This window comes from Lycorma delicatula, chromosome 1 (genome assembly GCF_047948215.1).
Source record: "Lycorma delicatula isolate Av1 chromosome 1, ASM4794821v1, whole genome shotgun sequence".
In the NCBI taxonomy this organism is placed as follows: Eukaryota; Metazoa; Arthropoda; class Insecta; order Hemiptera; family Fulgoridae; genus Lycorma; species Lycorma delicatula.
The window spans coordinates 197,987,010-198,006,436 of NC_134455.1; the positions used below are offsets into that span (position 1 = coordinate 197,987,010).

At 29.9% G+C, this 19,427-nt stretch overlaps 1 protein-coding gene across 2 annotated transcripts in view; it reads left to right on the plus strand.

The window, feature by feature from the left end:
• uif (sushi, von Willebrand factor type A, EGF and pentraxin domain-containing protein uif) overlaps positions 1-19,427 on the plus strand; it is a 382,421-nt gene that overhangs the window by 262,994 nt on the left and 100,000 nt on the right. For both annotated transcript variants that reach the window (XR_012756945.1, XM_075370063.1), the window contains exons 32-39: positions 1,481-1,572; positions 3,894-4,111; positions 8,284-8,536; positions 11,743-11,877; positions 12,396-12,593; positions 13,642-13,857; positions 15,073-15,216; positions 17,074-17,222. Coding sequence is in view for 1 of the 2 variants with exons in the window: in XM_075370063.1 (XP_075226178.1) it covers positions 1,481-1,572; positions 3,894-4,111; positions 8,284-8,536; positions 11,743-11,877; positions 12,396-12,593; positions 13,642-13,857; positions 15,073-15,216; positions 17,074-17,222 (1,405 nt within the window). In the remaining variant the exon portion in view is untranslated. The remainder of the gene's footprint in view (positions 1-1,480; positions 1,573-3,893; positions 4,112-8,283; positions 8,537-11,742; positions 11,878-12,395; positions 12,594-13,641; positions 13,858-15,072; positions 15,217-17,073; positions 17,223-19,427) is intronic.

The following is a 19,427-nucleotide window of genomic DNA, read 5'->3' on the forward strand; positions in this document are numbered from 1 at the left end:
CAATAATAATACTTATAAAAATAAAACAATAATTTATTGTTACACAGCACTTAATATTCTAGTTTGAGCTAGACTAGTTGGCAATTAATAAATTTATTTACTGAAAGAAACTTAGCTCTACCCTAATCAATTTTAACTGTCAACAAACTTTATAAGTTTGCTTTCCTTCACTAATAAAGTATTTGTTACTATATATTATGTAATTTAGTACATCAGGTATATAAAGAAAAACCTAGCATCATCTATTCTGTTTCAACAAATAAAATTTTAATCGTACTTGCTAAAAATTTCCCATTTTTGTAATCAATAATCTAAACATTTTTCATGAATTTGAAACTGACAGACAATAAAAAATATAGAAAAATGTTTACTTATTGGATTGAAAAAAAAAATTATGTCAATCAGCTTGATCTCTTTGTAAAAGTGGGTTTAGTAAATGTTATTTACAAAAAAAAAAAAATGTTTAACATACAGTACATACATACATAATCACTTTTATATCTTTAAAAAACAGGAAAATAAGTTATATATATATTTCTTTTCCTAACTTAAATGTAATTTATTTATTTATTTATTTTTCAATTTTTTTTAATGAAACTGCAGTATATACAAAAAACTAACCAAATTCTTCCAGATTTATTAAATTTTTTCTGCTAAAGTGGTAATTTTTATTACACTCAGGCTAGTAAAGAAGAATAAATTTTAATAAGTTACTGAATAAATAAACAGTATAAGCTCAGATACTCAGCACACCTCAGGTTTGCTGAATTTCCAAACTATTTTAACATCAATAAATGAAATTAACATATTATTTTAAGTGTAATTATATTATTTAAAAAAAATTAATTAATTACTCATATAAATCAAGGAAATGCATGATTAACTGACTGGACAGTGATATTTCTCAAAAAACCCAACCATAAGTGTATTCCAGCTTCCTTTACGCAGTATAGAATTAGGTACACTTTGTTTAAATACTATTTATATCTTATTTGTAGTAAGAAGACTAGTAGATTCTCTCTGTTTACTTTCAGAGTAGTGGTCTTTTTTCATAGATTCCTGAAAGGATTGGCACCACCAACCATTGTAAGCCCATTTCAGTTATATAACATGATTAAGCATTAAATTGTTCTCTTTGAATAATTTATTAAACATAACTCAATAGTTGCCTGCTTTTGAAAAATCAAAAACAGTGAATATAACCTTACAAAATTATATCCTACTGACAGTTTATTTTATTCCACCTACTATATGAACTTTACTGTTATAAATGATTTTGACTCATCAGTGGTTCGTTCTTTTATCTATCTCCTTTGTTTTATAAACACAAACAAAGTTGTTACTATAATGAAGTAAAATTTAAAATTCCATTATGTATTGAAACTGCACCCTTAAAAGAAGTTGTAATATTAAACACTTGTGATCATAATTTTTAATTTAATTTTATTTCTTAATTATCTAATTTGTTCATATTTTTTAGATTTACAGATGGAGAGCCAGTGAAAACATTCACTTGTGAACTAAAGAGTCCTTGGGTACCAACTTCAGTTGTTCCAGACTGTGTTTCTGAAGGTAGAATTTACTTTTAAATTAAATTTTTCTTCTATTTATGAAACTACTCTTCTAATAATTTTAATGAATTTGTTGCAGTTTTTGTAGGAACACTTTTGTTTACCCTCACTAACTTTGAATAATTAATTAAATTTATTTATATTTTTACCCAAAATTGAATTGTTATTTAGATGTAAGCTAAAGTAGCATTTATCATAACCATTTCAAATATCTGCATCCTAAGTAACTTAGTGAGTTATATAACAGAACAAGATTTATAATTTAAGTTCTATATGCTGCAGAAAGCCAAATATTCAGCTTAATTTTAAAAATTGTTTTAAATGAAGAGCTTAATGTTATTAAATTCAGTGTCAAACACTGTTTGCACTATACTTTAACCAAAATTTTAATTATTTGCAATTTATTTATTTATTCCATGTCAATACTCTACGTTTGCTGAGTACATCTATTATATATTTGTTTTGCAAACAGATTGAGTTAAACATAAATGCTACAAGAAGTTCATGAATATATGTAAATATTAGATAATAAGTAAGAATCATCTGTTGCAGGGTTTTTAACAGATGATTTTAAAATGGCATATGCTAATGGTGTACTGTAGATACATGTCATGCATAGTCTCTCTGTCTATAGCACTGAATATGTTATTTAAGTGAATGTTCGATACTATCAGCACTACATAAGATCTTTCCTGATTTGTGGCAAATCTTATGAGCAGATTATAATCAGTTCATGAAACTGATCTTAATCAGGAAACTCAACCCCTTGTGCAAACTATTCTTGTGGTACTTTGTGTACTCCATCAAAAACAAAAACTTTTAAAACACAGTCCTGTACAATTTTCAGATGTTGGGAAAGAAACACTCAAGATCCACTAATGAATCTGAATCCTTTATGCCCAGTTTAGCTCTTGTGATTTAAATCTGTTTCTACAAAAGTAAAACAATCTTGACACAGATCATAGACAGAGTTTACAAAAAAGTTAAAATCGGAGTAGGAGACTGCTTTTGAGGCAGCAAGTTGTGTATATTAGATTAAAGATTGAACATTCACTTGTAACTTCGAAGTAATGTTGTCAAGTCAACATAAACAAGTGGTGATACAGATTAAGATTTACATCAAAGCATATCCTACCAAGCTCTCAGAGCTACCTTTATAGATTTTTTGTGTTTCATGGACATCAACCAAGAACTCTGTATATGTTCTTGCACACTACAGTTGCTGCTGGCAACCAGTACCACCACCAACCAGGTGGTAGTAGTTATGAAGATCATTATTAAAAATAATGAGTTTCATATATTTACTACACAAGTAAAGTATAAAATATTTAACATCTTCACTGTATTAATCCTTTTATTATAGGTAGATTATAATTAGAATACTGCACTGTTAAGTAAGTAGTAATGGACAACGAAAAAAAATGTAAGTAAATCAATAAAATTACAAGAAAAGCTGTAATACAATAATAACAATTTTAGAAACATAATATTTTATGCATGTATTGACAGTCATATTGTACAATGTCTGCATAAATCACTTATTGTAGAATTTGAATTGAATAATTTATCTTTTAATTATTTCAATGACATGTTAAAAAAATTTCTTCTTGTTTAATTTTGTTGAGCTGAAATAATAGCATAAATAAGCTATACTTTCCTCCACATCCCTTTCCACCCTGAGTACAATAAAATATAGATGATATAACACGAAATTATAAATGGCATGTACTTATGAAATCATTAAAATATATTTATAATTATTAGTAAACTTATTACATCTTATTATATTTTACTACCTTCATCATTAACTTCATTATTTCTGGATCACTGCAAAAAAGTGCTGTATGTTCTGAATGTTCTCCTAGATCCTCCTTTGTTAGAATATGATGTTTTTAACACATTTAAGATTGTGTTTTGACGTCATTTTCTAATAACAACTCTAAAGCAGATTTTTATGATTTTAAACTGAGTGATGTTTGGTAAAATTCTGTTACGCATACATGTTATTAGTAAGGGTAAGGATAAGGGAGAGGGTACACAATCTACACAAATGCATGTGCATATGCTCACCTCCCCTACACACATTCTTACACATGAACTAGTAATTTGTTAATAATTTTTATATAATTATTATAATATATTTATAAGAGATTGCAATACTAATTTTCACAGATTAGCGAGAAGAAGGTAAATGTATGCACAGATATAAAATATGTGTACACTGTTTTTATTATTACTAACATTATTATTTACCCAACCAAACATTTTTAGTTAGGAAGCAACATACAAATAAGTTATTAAATATAATGAAATTGTTTACAGATACTCAGCAGGCAGACTATCAAGTAATTGCCACTGCAGTTTATCGTGCAAATGGTGTTGTTGCTCAACCTTGTTTAGACCAGTATGCAGATCATATGAGCCAGTATTATCCAGAACTGGACAAAATATTGAGCCACAGATGTTCTGCAGTTAATGTTAACATGAGTGTTTCATTCTTAAATGCCAAACCTCAGCTACTTGAAGAAAATTTAGTACAGGTTTGTTATTAACTTAATGATCATTATATTTTTAAAAATATTATTTAACTTAGATAACAAGAAGTTTGGTTTGGAAAATTTGTATTGTGTGTAATATACCAAACAACTGAATTCAAAACCAGGACATTCTGAATAAAAGGCTAAGATGTTATTATTCCACTATGCTGGTCAGAACTTCATTAGTTCCTTAACATATCAGTTTTTTATTATTTCCACAACCCTCTAGTTCAGCAAGAATTTATCATTGTGACCACAGCCAATCTGCCCTGCTACTCTGGGTTCTTGGTGCAGATGCAAGTTCAATAACAAAAGAAGGAACAGTTCCCTTTTTTATTTATTTATTTATTTTTTTTGTGGGCGAAAAACGCCTGGGCGTTATCATCGCCCGGAATTTTATTAATAAAAGGGTAAAATAACTCCAAAATAATAAAGCTTATAAGGTGTAAAAGTAATATTAATCATATAATGAAAATGTATTAAAACAAGTCAAGAAGGCAAAATAAAACTCAAAACTAATACCACAAACGAAGTTGTTAAAATATAAAAGTTAAAATAATCGAATAAAGAAACTATATAAAACATGATGATATGAGCATGAACATGATGGAAAGAACGAGGGAGTGTCAACATTTATATGCTGGAACAGACGCCGGGTACGGACACCCACAAGCACAGTACAGCGTGGACAGTTCTCATACTTCCTTAAATTAGGATTCCTAAGAACTGGGTCAAAAGCCGGGTGATTTGGCTGTCCTTTGAGACGGGCAAAATAAGGTAACAAAAGCTGATCTTGTCTACCCCAAAGTGATGGCTCGCCACAATCTACAAGTAAGCTTGCGATAGGGCTTGATCTAAACGCACCTGTGGCAAGGCGAAGAAAAGCGGATGTACACCGTCCAGCATTTTAAGCACGGTATGACGAGCTGAAGAGTAGGCGACACAACCATAATCTAAACGGGAAAGAACAACGGAATAGTAAAAACGTAACATACATGACTGATCGGCTCCCCAATTGATGTTACTAAGGACCCGCATCATATCTAAAAGTTTGGAACATTTTGTCCCTTTACATGTTTGACCCAAGTAAGACGGCTATCAAAAAGCAAACCTAGAAACTTGACGTAAGGAGAGACAGCAATAAGCTCTCTGTTCAGAAAAACCCGCGGATTAGAAGGATTCCGTAGCCGAGAAAAGACTACACATTTCAATTTGTCGGGTGAAAACGTGAAACCAGTAGTTCTTGACCAAGCCTCAAGGTGAAATATAGTGTTCTGTATCAGTCGCTCCGCAGTGGGTGTTGAGCGGCTCGCAACGTAAATAACAAAATCGTCAACGAATAGAGAACATGAGACAGGAGCATGTACACAATTGGTAATGCTGTTTATGGCCACAGAAAACAAGGTGGCACGTAATACACTACCTTGAGGTACTCCATTTTCCGAGACAACACTGTCTGAAAGTCAATCGTCTACACGAACACGAAACGTTCGGTGATTTAAGAATCCCCGGATAAAAGCAAGCATATTGCCATTGATTCCCCATCTTCTAAGGGTGTTAAGAATGCCACGTCGCCAGGCTTTGTCGTACGCCTTTTTTATATCGAAGAAGATAGCAACGAGGTGTTGGCGGTTCAGGCACGCGTTTTGTATGGCTGTCTCCATTGACACTAAATGGTCAATGGAAGATCTTCCTTGTCCGAAACCACACTGTTCCGAAGAAAGAAAGTCATGTTTCTCCAAGTACCATGCAAGCCTGCGGTTTACCATTCTCTCCATTATTTTACTCAACACGCTTGTTAAAGAAATAGGGCGGTAGCTTGAGGGATCGGTTTTGTCTTTACCAGGCTTTAGTACTGGTATAACAAACGCTTCTGACCAGCCGGGCGGAAAGACTTGTTCGGAGACTAAACCATTGTAAATATTTAAAAGATGTTGTAGTGCTGAGTTAGGAAGGTGTGAAAGCATACAAAGGTGAACGTTGTCTGGTCCAGGGAAAGTGTCATGTGAGTTCTTAAGTGCGTGCAACAATTCTTTAAATAAGAATGGAGTGTTCAATTTACCAACCAAAACACCAATATTGCCAATAAGCACCATCTGTGCTTTGTACCTCTGAAAGTCGTTACTGTATGATGAAGTGAGAGACACCGAGCGGAAAGATTTTGCTAAAGTATTTGCTACAGCCGAAGATGATGAAAGGGGTTCTCCTTCATCGATGAGACCGTGGATAGATTGCCTTGGTGATCTGAAAATTGCATGGATTTTTTTCCACACTGTAGACGTGGGAGTTGTACATGAGATGGTGTTCTCATATTTCGTCCATGAATTCCTCTTAGCATTCAAGAAGACCCGACGGCATACTGTTCTAGCCCTGCGGTACAAATTTAGATGTTCAGATTTAGGTCTATTATTGAATTTGCATAGTGCCCGCTGTCGATTCTTAATAGCACATTTGCAATCATCATTCCACCATGGAACGGAAGGACGTTTAGGATTACCCGATGTTTTTGGGATATATCTGCTGGCAGTTTCAAGTATCATGGATGTAAAAGAAGAACATTGCTCAAGGATGTTCATACCGACATCATATTGTGATTGGAAGGCTTTATTATATCCATCCCAATCTGCCTTTTCAACAATCCACCTCCGTGGCCTTCTCCTTATCTCGTGGCTCACACCGAAACCAATAATAATTGGTTTGTGGTCACTGCGGTGAAAATCATTACTAACAGACCAATCAAAATGAGGGAGTAAATTCGGTGAGCATATGGAGAGATCGATGTAGACATAGTACCAGATGATAAAGACATGAATGTATAAGATCCATTATTCAGCAAACAAAGGCCTAAGTCTTGTCTCACATTGTGTACTATATTTCCTCGAGTGGAGCAGAAAGTCGAGCGCCAAGAAACATGGTGGGCATTGAAGTCTCCTATTGGTATTTGTGTGAGGAGGTTTGAGATATTCCGAACTCAGTGTTCGGTGAGAGATACAGATTGCAGATATGTAACTTGAAGGGGACAGAGATCTTCACTGCAACAGCAGGAACGAGAGTGGTCAGTTGAATCCTTGTAGCCGAAACCTCATCTTTCATGAAAATAGGCACTCCACCACTCTCTCTACCATCTAACACAGTCGTATCTCTCACAGGAATATCCTCTGAGTGCTATTGGGTCATGTCGTAGAAGATAAGTTTCATGGAAACACATGATAATCGGATCATGTACGTGCACCAGTTCTTCAATATCTTCAATGCGGGACCGTACACCTCTAACATTCCACTGAATAATGATCATAAAAAAAAATATAATACTAATAAATAGGAAATAAACAGGAACAGTTCTTGTTATTTGGATATCAGTAATTCTTGTTACTGGTATCTGGTTGTTTAAGTTTTTATTAATATTGATCTGTATCTTATCATTCTACCTATTTTTATTATTTCTGATATTATTTTTTTTAATATATATTTAATTTTAAATTTACTATGTAAATATTTCTAATTTGCAATTACTACAACAGTGAAACTAAATAATTATTGTCAACAATGTAATAATTTTTTTGGATTTCTGATTCTGTCCCATGACTGACATTTGTTGTTGATTGAAGTCATACTTTGATTTGGCAACCTTGGGGTATATCACTGCTATAAATATACTGTTACAAAAAATACAAAAAATGATCCTTGATTTGTATTAATAAGGATAGTGTAATACTATACTCAAATGGAAAAAAAAAAATGTTTTCAATATAAAGTCAAGATTGAAAATCAGTTATGTTTCATTTCTGTGCTTCTCAAACCCCTCCTAAATCTCTCAGTTTCTCTCATAATGTCATTTATCATAAAGCCATCTCAAAGCCTGTTTACTTAGTGAATATGCTTCAGCCAAAAATGTCAACTAGTCAGTTAGATTTTTTGTGCAAATTATTTTAAGGCCTTTATAATTGCACTGTATAATTTTTTGGATAAAAACTGCAGGAGAGCTATATGGTTTTAAATTTATCAAACATTGAAAACCTGAAGTTGGGCAAATGGTGTTTTTTGTTATAACACCACTTAAGAGTTAATAAGATTTTACTTATTTTTTAGACGATGATAAAATTTTTATTTTATTAATTTTTACATCAATATTTAGATTTTTCTGGCATATTTTTAACTATTTATAATTATTTCAGATGGACTTCATATTAGTTATCTTGCCTGCTGTCAAACAACCGCAACTATATGATCTATGTGGTTCTACACTTAATCTCATTTTTGATCTGTCAGTGCCACATGCAAGTGCAGTAATTGAACCTCTCATAAACGTTTCTGCGATTGGAAATCAATGTCCACCTCTTCGAGCTCTCAAGTCATCTATTGGAAAAGGTTTCACATGTAATGTCGGTGAAGTCTTGAATATGGACACTAGCAATGTTCCAAGATGCTGTAAGTATATTTTCTTTGTTTTTAATTTAACTGTTTATGCTGCAAATTTTATTTGATGTAAAATGTTTGTTATTAAAGACTACAAGCTTTTTTAAAAATTCTGTACATAGTAATATTGCTCACTGATGTTTTGAAACTGTGAAGTATTGGGCAAAATCAGCTTTGAAATTGTGGGTCTCCTGCAAAGAAGTTGGAAACCCTCCTTCAGAAAAAGTTTTTCCTTTTTACTCTTTGATATGATATTATTTTTTTTATGGATCTATAAAGTCCAGTTGGTCTTTGGCCACTTGGGCTCTCACAGTAGAATTTTGCAAACAGTCACAGAAAAAGGCTAGTCAAGGGGTTTTGATTAGATTCTTGGTCAATATTTGAGGCAGATATTTCTTAATTTTCCTTGATCTAATGTCATTTATAAGAAGTGTCTTAGTCTTATAAATGTATATAATAAATAGAATTGTAGATAATGATTGATACTTGTTCTCTTATTATTCAGCAATCACTTGCTTTACTTAATGTCATACCACAACCCATATATCTGAGCCATCAAACTCAAATTTTTTATTTCAGTCTCAATTTTTCTACAGATATGAAAATAGTCCTTAAATTTATGAACCTGTAAAAATGAGCAAATACAAATTTGGTATGTTAAAATATTGTAAACTATTTATATATATATATATTTAATAACAAAGGAAAATAGCATTTCTACTATGGAAAAATTCTACATTTATGAAAATAAAATAAGAAATAAATATTAGATGAGTAGGTAAAATTCTTAGACTGAGTGAGATCTCTTGTTAGGTGGTACTGTTGCTACCTTCACTGAATAAACTTTTAATTATAAACTCAGAACTGTTGTAACAGTGTGAACACTGTTTTATATTGTGTAATGTTTTTAAAGTCACAAAGTACTATTCTCCACTGATGAACCAAGGTCTCAGTATTTTAATAAAATAACATATATTCATGTAAGAGGCAGGAATATAAAAAGGTCTATAACTTTTAATACCAGAATTATTTTTTTGATACAATAATCAGTTTTTATATAATATATCAATTTAATATTCAGTTTTATCTGAAATTAAATGTGTCCAGTTTTGGACAGGACTATTCATCTTATCAAGTTGAGATAGTTAGTATTATTATAAAATGTAATGTCAAGTAGTTTTTCTTTTAGTGATAAAGCATAAATTTCATTATCTGCATAGATAGTTTATAAGAGACTTTCATCTCTGATTTTTTTTATGAAATATAGAATTAGAACTCATTCAGCATATAACTAACTGTAACTGCATATAAGCTGCTATATTTTGTATGGTATTCATTTTTAGCAGATCAGAGGGAAGTTATGATTAATTTTTTTATTAGTATCTACTGAGTTTGTATGATCAATAATTTTTATGATGATGCACAAAAATCACTGATGAGTGGAACAAAAATGTGAGTCTTCAGGTTGTTGAAATTAAATCAGTTGTCACTGCAGCATGGGACATGCACAATAGTTAGTGGTTAATCATAATTTTAATACATGCTCACTTCCATTCATTCTGTTCAGTGCTGGCAAAGCAGCATTCATTAAAGCATGGAACCCATTTTTGTTGTTCCTGCAGATTGTGAGGTCCAAGGACACAATATTGATAAAATTTAGTGTTGATTGTATCGAGTTTATGGTAATAATGTTATGATTGGAAGATTGCTGCAAGAAATTTAGAGAGAGGATGAGCCAATAAAATTAAATTAGGTCCTATCTGAATGAAAAATGATGGTTTGAGAGCACAAGGTAATTTTACTCACAGAGTATATGAAACCTGTGAACAAAATAATATAACAAATTTATTGTGATTCAAGCTTCAACACAGAATGTTTGGGTAACTTGGTGTTAGGATGTTCTTCAGTACCTTAATATACACTCCATTCTATCGGCCAAATCACACAAAGGCTTTGCTTGAACACTTGAATGGGTATACTGATATTGGAGTTCCTTGACTAGGGTCTCCAAAAGCTGATGTCATGCTAAACTGTACTTGAAAATGGATTATGACTGTGAGGTGAAGATAATTTTTATCATAAATTACCTATTATTTTTTAATTTCTTGTGTGTGTGTGTGTGTGTATGTATATATATACACACACACACACATACATACACACACACACACATATATATATATAAATACACACACACACAAGTAATTTATGCATGTAGTAAAATTGTTATCTTTAGTTTTGTTTTTTTTTAACAGGCACTTGAAAGTCAGTTTTGAAATAGATTTTGTGTAATGATTAGTGACAAGCTTCCCTTTTTATATTGTAACAGATCTCATCTATTAAAAAAAAGTTCTTGGAATCTTTTGTCAAATTTTTTTTCCTTGACGTTAGACAATGAAAATTAAACAAAAACTATTAATTTTATATGACAAAATGAATCAAATTTACATTAAACTAATACCTTGTAAACTTTCTTCATAGTCAGTGATTTTTAATTGATCACTTTTATGTTCACCTGTGGTGACATGGTGTTATGTTTAATTTTTGCTGTATTGTCAGCTGATATTATCTCAGGTAGTTTTTTATGTTTATAAATTTAAAAGAAATGGAGAAACATGTACTTCAGAATAAAGTTTGAAAATATATTTTAATTGTCTATTTATTTAGTACATCGTAAATTTCTGTTATATTTTATAACATTCAAATTTGATTAAAAGTGATCATCCTTATTTTGAGTGTACTAGAATGTCCCAGTTGGTTGTCAATGTCGGTATGTTAATGATCTGTTTTTTATAAAGTGGTTACAAATGATGACAATGTTTTTTATGTACACACGGTGTCTTTAAGGCTGTATTCTGTTTCTTCAGTACTGAACAATGTGCAGTGTGAACAATTTAGTTTATATATTTTAGGATTGTGTTTTCTGTGTGAGGTTTGCTTTTTATTTTTTGCTGTGACGGCTACATTGAATCCATTTTTTTTAATTTCTGATCAGTTTTTTATGTTAATTGAAGTTTTCTATTTACTTTGTGTTGACGTGAGCTAGTAAATATGTTGTTATATCTGCGTCTGTAATATAGTTATTTTATTGTTGAGCTCAATGTTCACTTTATTCAACCTCAATATAACAACGGTTTTTTATTGTAACTTTTTTTTTTTTTTATTTTCAGTTATATTTTTCATCAAATTGTAAAAGTAATTTCAGAATTTTTTTGCAGTACATTGTCCTGCTGGTACTTATGCTGTAGCTAAACAAAAATCATGTTCATTATGTCCTCGGGGATTTTATCAAGATAGAGACAGGCAAGGATCCTGTATCAGATGTCCTATAGGAACGTATACTAAAGAAGAAGGTACTGTGTAGAAAATTATTTTTTTTGCAGTTCTATTTTCATTTTGCAATCTAATTACATTAATTTTTTCCTTTAACATTTTTCAGCTGCACTTAAGTGAAAAATTGAAAAAAATAATTATTCAACAAAGGAGTAAGTTGATCTAGATACTAGGATTTGAATGAGAATTTCAATTTTATGGTTAATCTGTTAATTTATAATTTCAATTGCAAAGTATTTAATATTTTATTTGTCTATAGAATAAAAAAATTGTTTTTGGGTAAATTATTTTACTTATTTAAAAAGAAATAACTGTATTGGCTTCTATATAGGCTACAAAAGTAGCTTTATTTTGTAATAAAAGGTTTTATACATATATATATATATATAAAACGTAAACATTAAAAAGGTATACACCTACTGCCTATTACAATCTACTTCATTTATCTAGTTCTTATTAATATTAATTTATACTTCTGAAAAAATTAATTTATTAAAAATTTAGGTGTATAGATTTTTAATCATAACAATTTTTGCAGGTTCAAAAAGTGTGTTAGAGTGCGTACCAGTCTGTGGCTATGGAACATACAGTCCTACAGGATTAGTACCATGTTTGGAATGTCCTCGTAATAGTTACACATCAGAACCTCCAACTGGAGGATTTAAAGACTGCCAAGCCTGTCCTGCCAATACCTACACTTATCAGCCATCTGCTCCCGGCCGAGAGTATTGCAGAGGTAAGTAAATGTACATTAACAAAAAAATTTAAGTAGATGATTTGCAGTGTCACTAAAAGTTTAATTATTAATCATAAATTTGTTTATTAGCAGTGATAACACTTTCTCTAGTTTTTTAAAACAGTTATTATACTTTTTGTTTACTAAATATTGACAGTAAGTTATTATTGAATATTTTTATATCTTGTAGCATAAATATCTTCTTTAAGCATTTAATAATTTTAGATTAAGTGAAATAAAATTTTAGTTTACAGAGAAAGTATGTGTGTGTGTGTGTGTGGGGGTGGGAGGGGGTTATGTGTGCATGCATGCACATGTATTTTTATATTGTATTTTATTTCAATTTACAATTTTGGTTAGGGTATATGATGGTTATTTTATTAATTTCCAACATACTAATTGTTTTTTTTTTTTAATTTACTTTCACTATGAAGTTGCTAATTAATGTAAGCATTAAATATTGGAGCATTATATTAACAGTGATGTAACTGAACTGCTGTATGAATTAATCTTAGTTTCAAAAACTTTTCTTTACTTTATTTTTCTGAAGAAATTGATTGTGAAAATGTGTATTGATTATTTTATTTTATTAACATAATGGATTCTACAATAGTGTTATGTACAATAATCCATTCTCCTGACCTGCACTGATAGCAACCATAGTAAATTTGACTGTACTCCCACTCTCAGAGGGTTAATTTGAATTTTGTAATGACAGCTTTCTTTAATTAAGATTGAAATAACTTGTTATTTTATGTCTTATACCTCGGAATTCCTAATATTCTTAGTAATAATCAACTGATTAAATGTCAAGAGTTGTGGGAAGTTTAACCATTAACAAAAAAATTTGATTTAAAGTTTAATTTTATGAAAGATAGTGAGTTCTAAAAGTTATTAAGAAATATTATAACTAAAGAGTAAAAAATAATAAATAAATTAATCAGCAGTAATTTTGTTGATTCCCTCTTTATATGTAATACATTGTTATAATTAGAGATTTTAAATTTTACTATTATTTAATAAATACTACTTTTGTTTAAATTTTCAGCCAAGTGTCCTCCAGGGCAATATTCAGATACAGGTCTTGCACCTTGTGCTTCATGTCCAGTAAACTTCTACCAGCCATTAAGTGGTCAGACTACATGTATAGAATGTAGTACAAGCACCAAAACCGCAGGGCCAGGATCTTCTTCCAGAGATGAATGCCAGGCTATTCAGTGTACTGAAAACTCTTGCCAGCATGGTGGATTGTGTGTTCCTTTGGGTAAATGATCTATAATTTAATAATAAAAATGTACTTTTTGTTAAATGTACTTTTTGTTTCTGTAATATGGGTATACCCAACTATTATTCATATATAATGAACTATACTTCATATATAATGAAGTAAAAGGATTAATTTTTTCTCTTTAATGAATATCTTTAACAAATTCACCCCCTAGGGGGCTAAGGCTTTGCTCTATGAGTTAAAACTTTCCCTGGGGATAACATGAATGTATCCTGAAAATTTGAAAGCAATTGGTTGGTTGGTTCCTGCGTGATGCTGTTGCAAACAGACAAACTTTCATATTTATATATTAGGTTATAATAATTATATGTGATTTTTCTCGAAATAGCCTTTTACCTTAAAATCATAGTGATTAATATTTTTTTTAGTTACAATAAAATGTTGATTCTGTATCACACTTTTTGTATTAATTCTAAATAATTAATATATTAATTTCTATGAAGTTTTTTCTGTTAATTCTACATTTAACATTCTATATTTAATTAACTTCTACATTTTTTAATTCAATCATCATTCATTTGTTCACACACAACATAATTATCACCAACTTGATTGTGCAAATTTTAGCACAACTTAAAAAAGACATGCATTTGACACTTAAGTATACAAGTTCAAAGTTCTCAAAAAACCCAGTCATAATAATTGTTTTATTAATTATGTCACTATTCCCATGGTTAGTTTTCTAGTAATTGTTATTGGCTTAGAAATTCCCCTGACTTCTTGACCAATTATTTTGCTACAGGATCATAGGGTATTTACCATAAGTCACTAGTTAAGTGGAATTTTTTACCAAGATTAAACAAATTTTTCAAGCAAATCCCATTTGCCTTTATTTAAAAAATTTAACACCTAGCCTCTTTCTGTATTTGCATAATATGTAATACTGTTAAATAGACAAAATATAATTTAAAAAAATGTTGGCTTGTTTAGCAGGTCCTGTAATAAATAGATTTTTATATAATACTATATATTAATTTCTGTGTATAGTATAATAGGAACTGATTTAAATATTTTTTTTTTATATACAGAATATACGGAACAGTTCATTTTAATATGTAAAAAGTTATCCTAGAAGTTGTTATAGATGATTATTCTTGTATATAATTGTGAAGAGGTTTTTTTATCTCTGAACCATTTTTGACATTTTTTCCACTTTATAGTTGTTTTATATTAATAAAAAATATGTTTCAGGGCATGTTATGCAGTGCTTCTGTCCTGCTGGATTCTCAGGACGACGGTGTGAGATTGATATAGATGAATGCTCATCTCAGCCTTGTCATAATGGTGCAACTTGTATTGACCTTCCTCAAGGTTATCGTTGTCAATGTAAACCAGGTAAGGCTTATTTAAATACAGTATTCAAGAAGTAAATATTACTCGAATATGTAGTATTTAAATATTTCTTTCAATTTGTTTAGATGTGGTATAAAATAATAATGAGCAAAATCATAAATAACAAAGATTATTACAAATAGTAAATTAAAAAAATATCTTAAATATCACTTTTCAGTACCACAATGCAAGTAAATTATGTTTAAGAAATATTGCATTGCATAGTGCCAAAATTATATGTACAGAAAAATATGATCTCAATGAATTGACAAAAAAACACAAAATTTTTTGTGGTGCATGATGCTATAACAGATTTTATACTGGTATGACTAGGGTACAGTTGATCTTTTTAAAATAAGTTGAAGCCTCACATTCATGTCTAAATGTACTACAAAAAGAAAAGTGGAAACTTTTTATTGAATCAAAAGGTGAATACACAGATAAAATATAAAATAGTTTATTTAACATATTTTACAACTTGCTTTCCAAATTAAAAAAAAAAATGAATTGCATTTCATCTTACTCCTCAATAAAAAAAAACTTGATTATTAATTTTAAAATAATTAATGTACTGTGTAAATAAATCTACAAATCACTCAAACACAACATCAATTTAGTTTAATTTTACATGGTTCTTCAAAAATATGATAAAGAAATTTTTTTGATAAAGATTAATCAATATTTTCACGTTATGCGTATTTTTTCCATTAGGGGAAGGCAGAAAATTGCAAATTCCCTTGTTTATTTGGTCAGGTTGTGATCAAGGAATATGGTTGTTGTCACAAGCAAATTTTGAGGCTTATATTAAGATTCTTTACATATACTGCATTGAAGGTGGCTTAAAATTTGGCTTTTTCTGTTTGATATTGAAGATTTCTTGTGGCAGGCTTGAGTTGAATTTAGGAATGCAGGAAGTGCATTATACGGTAGTTAGGAACTACATTTTGTAATAAATTATGGAGTAATACTCACTTTATTATTGATTTCTTTTTGTATTTTTTTTTCACCTGCCATCTACCTGCTCTTTGAACTGTTCTGAAGATGCCTCTTCACAATTTTCTTAATTCATATAGTACCTAACCACTTTTTTTCACTAATGACTAAAAGTTGTCTTTTGTATTTAAATTGAAAATTTTTAGCATTATATTGTATATTCTTATTTGGGAATACTAGTTGTTATAGAATGATGCATAATAATTGTACATGTGAATTTTAGTGGAAATAAAGAATTTGAATTTCAAATATCACAGTGATATAATTAATAGCATATCAAAAATTAATATCAATCAAAATTTTTGTTACCTTGTGAAGTGATTTTTATTACTATTTCATCCAATTTCATATATTATAATAAATTATCTTCATCTCTTTATTAAATGCATTCACTTATAGCCTAACAATATCTTAAACGATACTTTGACTCCAAGTAAAGTAGCAAGGTTTGAAATTCTTCCTCCTCCTCCTCCTCTTCCAATTTATCAAATATACATCTTTACTTATACCACATCCACCTGCTACTTCTCTTTTGAATCAAAATCTGTAGATAATAAAGAACATTAAAAATATTCAATATCAGAGTGAAAAGTACCTGCTTGGAAAAACCTAATCATAGCTACTGACAGTAAGTGTCTTAATTAAAATTCTTACAAGTCTAATATATTGTAGAATACTGTTGGTGAAAAAGGATTCTTTCTGACAATTGTCACTATCATGTAATTGTACTTTATGCTGGAACTATGATAACTGCTTTTACTATATTCCTCATTCATAAAATTACAGTTATAATACACATTACCGTAGATATTGTTACATATTACACTTATAATACACATTTGTCTTCATTAATATTTTCATTTTCAGGTTATAGCGGTATAAATTGTCAAGAAGAGAAATCGGATTGTCGCAACAATACATGTCCGGAACGTGCTATGTGTAAAGATGAACCTGGGCTTGGTAATTTTACTTGCCTTTGTAGGTCAGGATATACTGGTCCAAACTGTGATATTACGGTAAGAATGTGCTAAGTTATAGAAAGATTAGAAAAGAGTTTTAAATCTATTGAGATATTTTTCTATTATTTATTTTAATAGTTAAACCTCTCTATAACAGGGAATACATCAACTTAAGTTATTAAAGAAAAAATAAATAAGTAAATAAATTAAATAAAAGTAAAAATTAGAAACAGTGATTTTTTTTGTCTATAATTTTAGGGAGAATCCTTACATTGATATTATGGGTTTTTCCTAATGTCAGTTTAGCTCAAGTGAAAATTCACTTCTATTTAATACCACTCATGGAATTTTGGGATTTAATGAAAATGTAAAAAATGAAGCTTGTTCTATCTCCATGTATTAAGGAGTCATGTTCTCAACAGACAAGCTTATTTGTTATGCCCAAGCCCAAGCACAAACACACATAACAGAACTGCCAAAAATCATTATTGTAGTTTTCAAGAGAAGTACCTATATAAAGATACCAGGATGTGTTTTATTCTATTCCCACTGTTCAGCTTAGAAACAAAATGAAATTTCAGTGTACTTGTAAATGTGTTAAAATATTAATGAAGTTTAAAAATTAAACAGTTTTTTAATTAGAATTTAGCCCAGGAAGGAACTGTTTTTAAATCTAATACTGAAAATAACTTAATAAAAAAATTGTATCCCTTGGAAATAAAATAACTCTTTATATCTTAGATGGCTTTGTCAATGAAAAGTAGGATCCAAGTCTAAGAGATAGCTAAGATCTGAACTCAACAAGAGAAACCTTGACTTGGCTAGCTGTAGTTAGTGTATATTTTAAGTAGGATTTTGAAATTTACACATGCTTAATAATTCCTATTACTATTTAATAATTAAATTGCTATATTCTTTTAGTAACAGATAACAATTTTATAAAATAAGCAAAATCATGAATTGGGAGTTGTACTGAAACAGATAGTTCACAGTTAATACACTTATATTAACAGAGTTTTATATATATATATATATGTGTGTGTGTGTGTGTGTGTGTGTGTGTATATAATACATATATATATATATATATGTATGTGTATAAAATAACTACTATAATAAAAATTAAACTATAAAAAATAACTAATTTTACTGTGTAATTGTACTGTGTATATATACGAGGGTAAGCCAAAAAATAAAGTGAAATTCAAAAAAATCAATACATTTATTTGTATTTACATAAATGATACATGCATTATTTTTCAACATAATCCTCTTCTACTTCTGTGCGCTTAGTCCAACTTTTAATGAGCTTTTGAATTCTTTCCTGGAAGAAAGTTTCCAGTTTGGTGTGCTGAAAACCTTTTCACTGCTTCTATGGCCTCTTCATCAGATTGATAATGATTCCCTCACAACTCTTTTTTAATGAGCCAAAAAGATGAAAATCACTTGGAGCCAGGTCTGGACTGTATGGAAGGTGGTCCAGCAGCTCAAAACCGAGATCTTGAAGGTATAGGACTGTTTTTTGGCCGCATGAGGTTGAGCATTATCCTGAAGCAAAATCACTTTGTAACATTTCAAAAGCTTCTGGGAAATTTTCAAATGAATCTCTTTGTGGATGCTGGTCAATTGATGTGGAACCCAGTGAGTACAGACTTTTTGAAAATTAAAAGAATCATGGATGACTGAAAATCCTGAGCCATGGCTTTTACTTATTTTATTTACCATGGCTTACTTTTTGACTACCCTTGTGAATATATATATATATATATATATATATATATATATACACAGAGCATATCATGAAGTTCTCCCAGGAATTTCATAACTACTCTACTCATGAAAATAATGGAAAAGTACATATAAATATATGTACTAAAATGCTTAGTTTGCAAGTTACGGTTAATGAAAGATTTCACCCAGATTTCTTATTGAAATTTTTAGGATGTTAATTAAGGACCATAATTAGTGATTTCTTATGGTTTTTGACCAGAAAAATTGAATAAAATAGGTCCCAGAACCATATCTGCAGAAGGTTTTGAAAAATCTGGAGTGAAAACCAACAAATTGGGGTAATAAACATTTTTTTTAATGATTGATGTATAATAACTTTGTTAAATGGGTAATAAACTTTTAAAAAAACTTATAGAGAGTTTAATTTTGTTGTAAGATAAATTAAATAAAACAAACAAAAGTTAGAAAATTAAAATTTTATTTAGAAACAGTACATTACTACATTACTCTGAAAAGTACTTATTTAATATA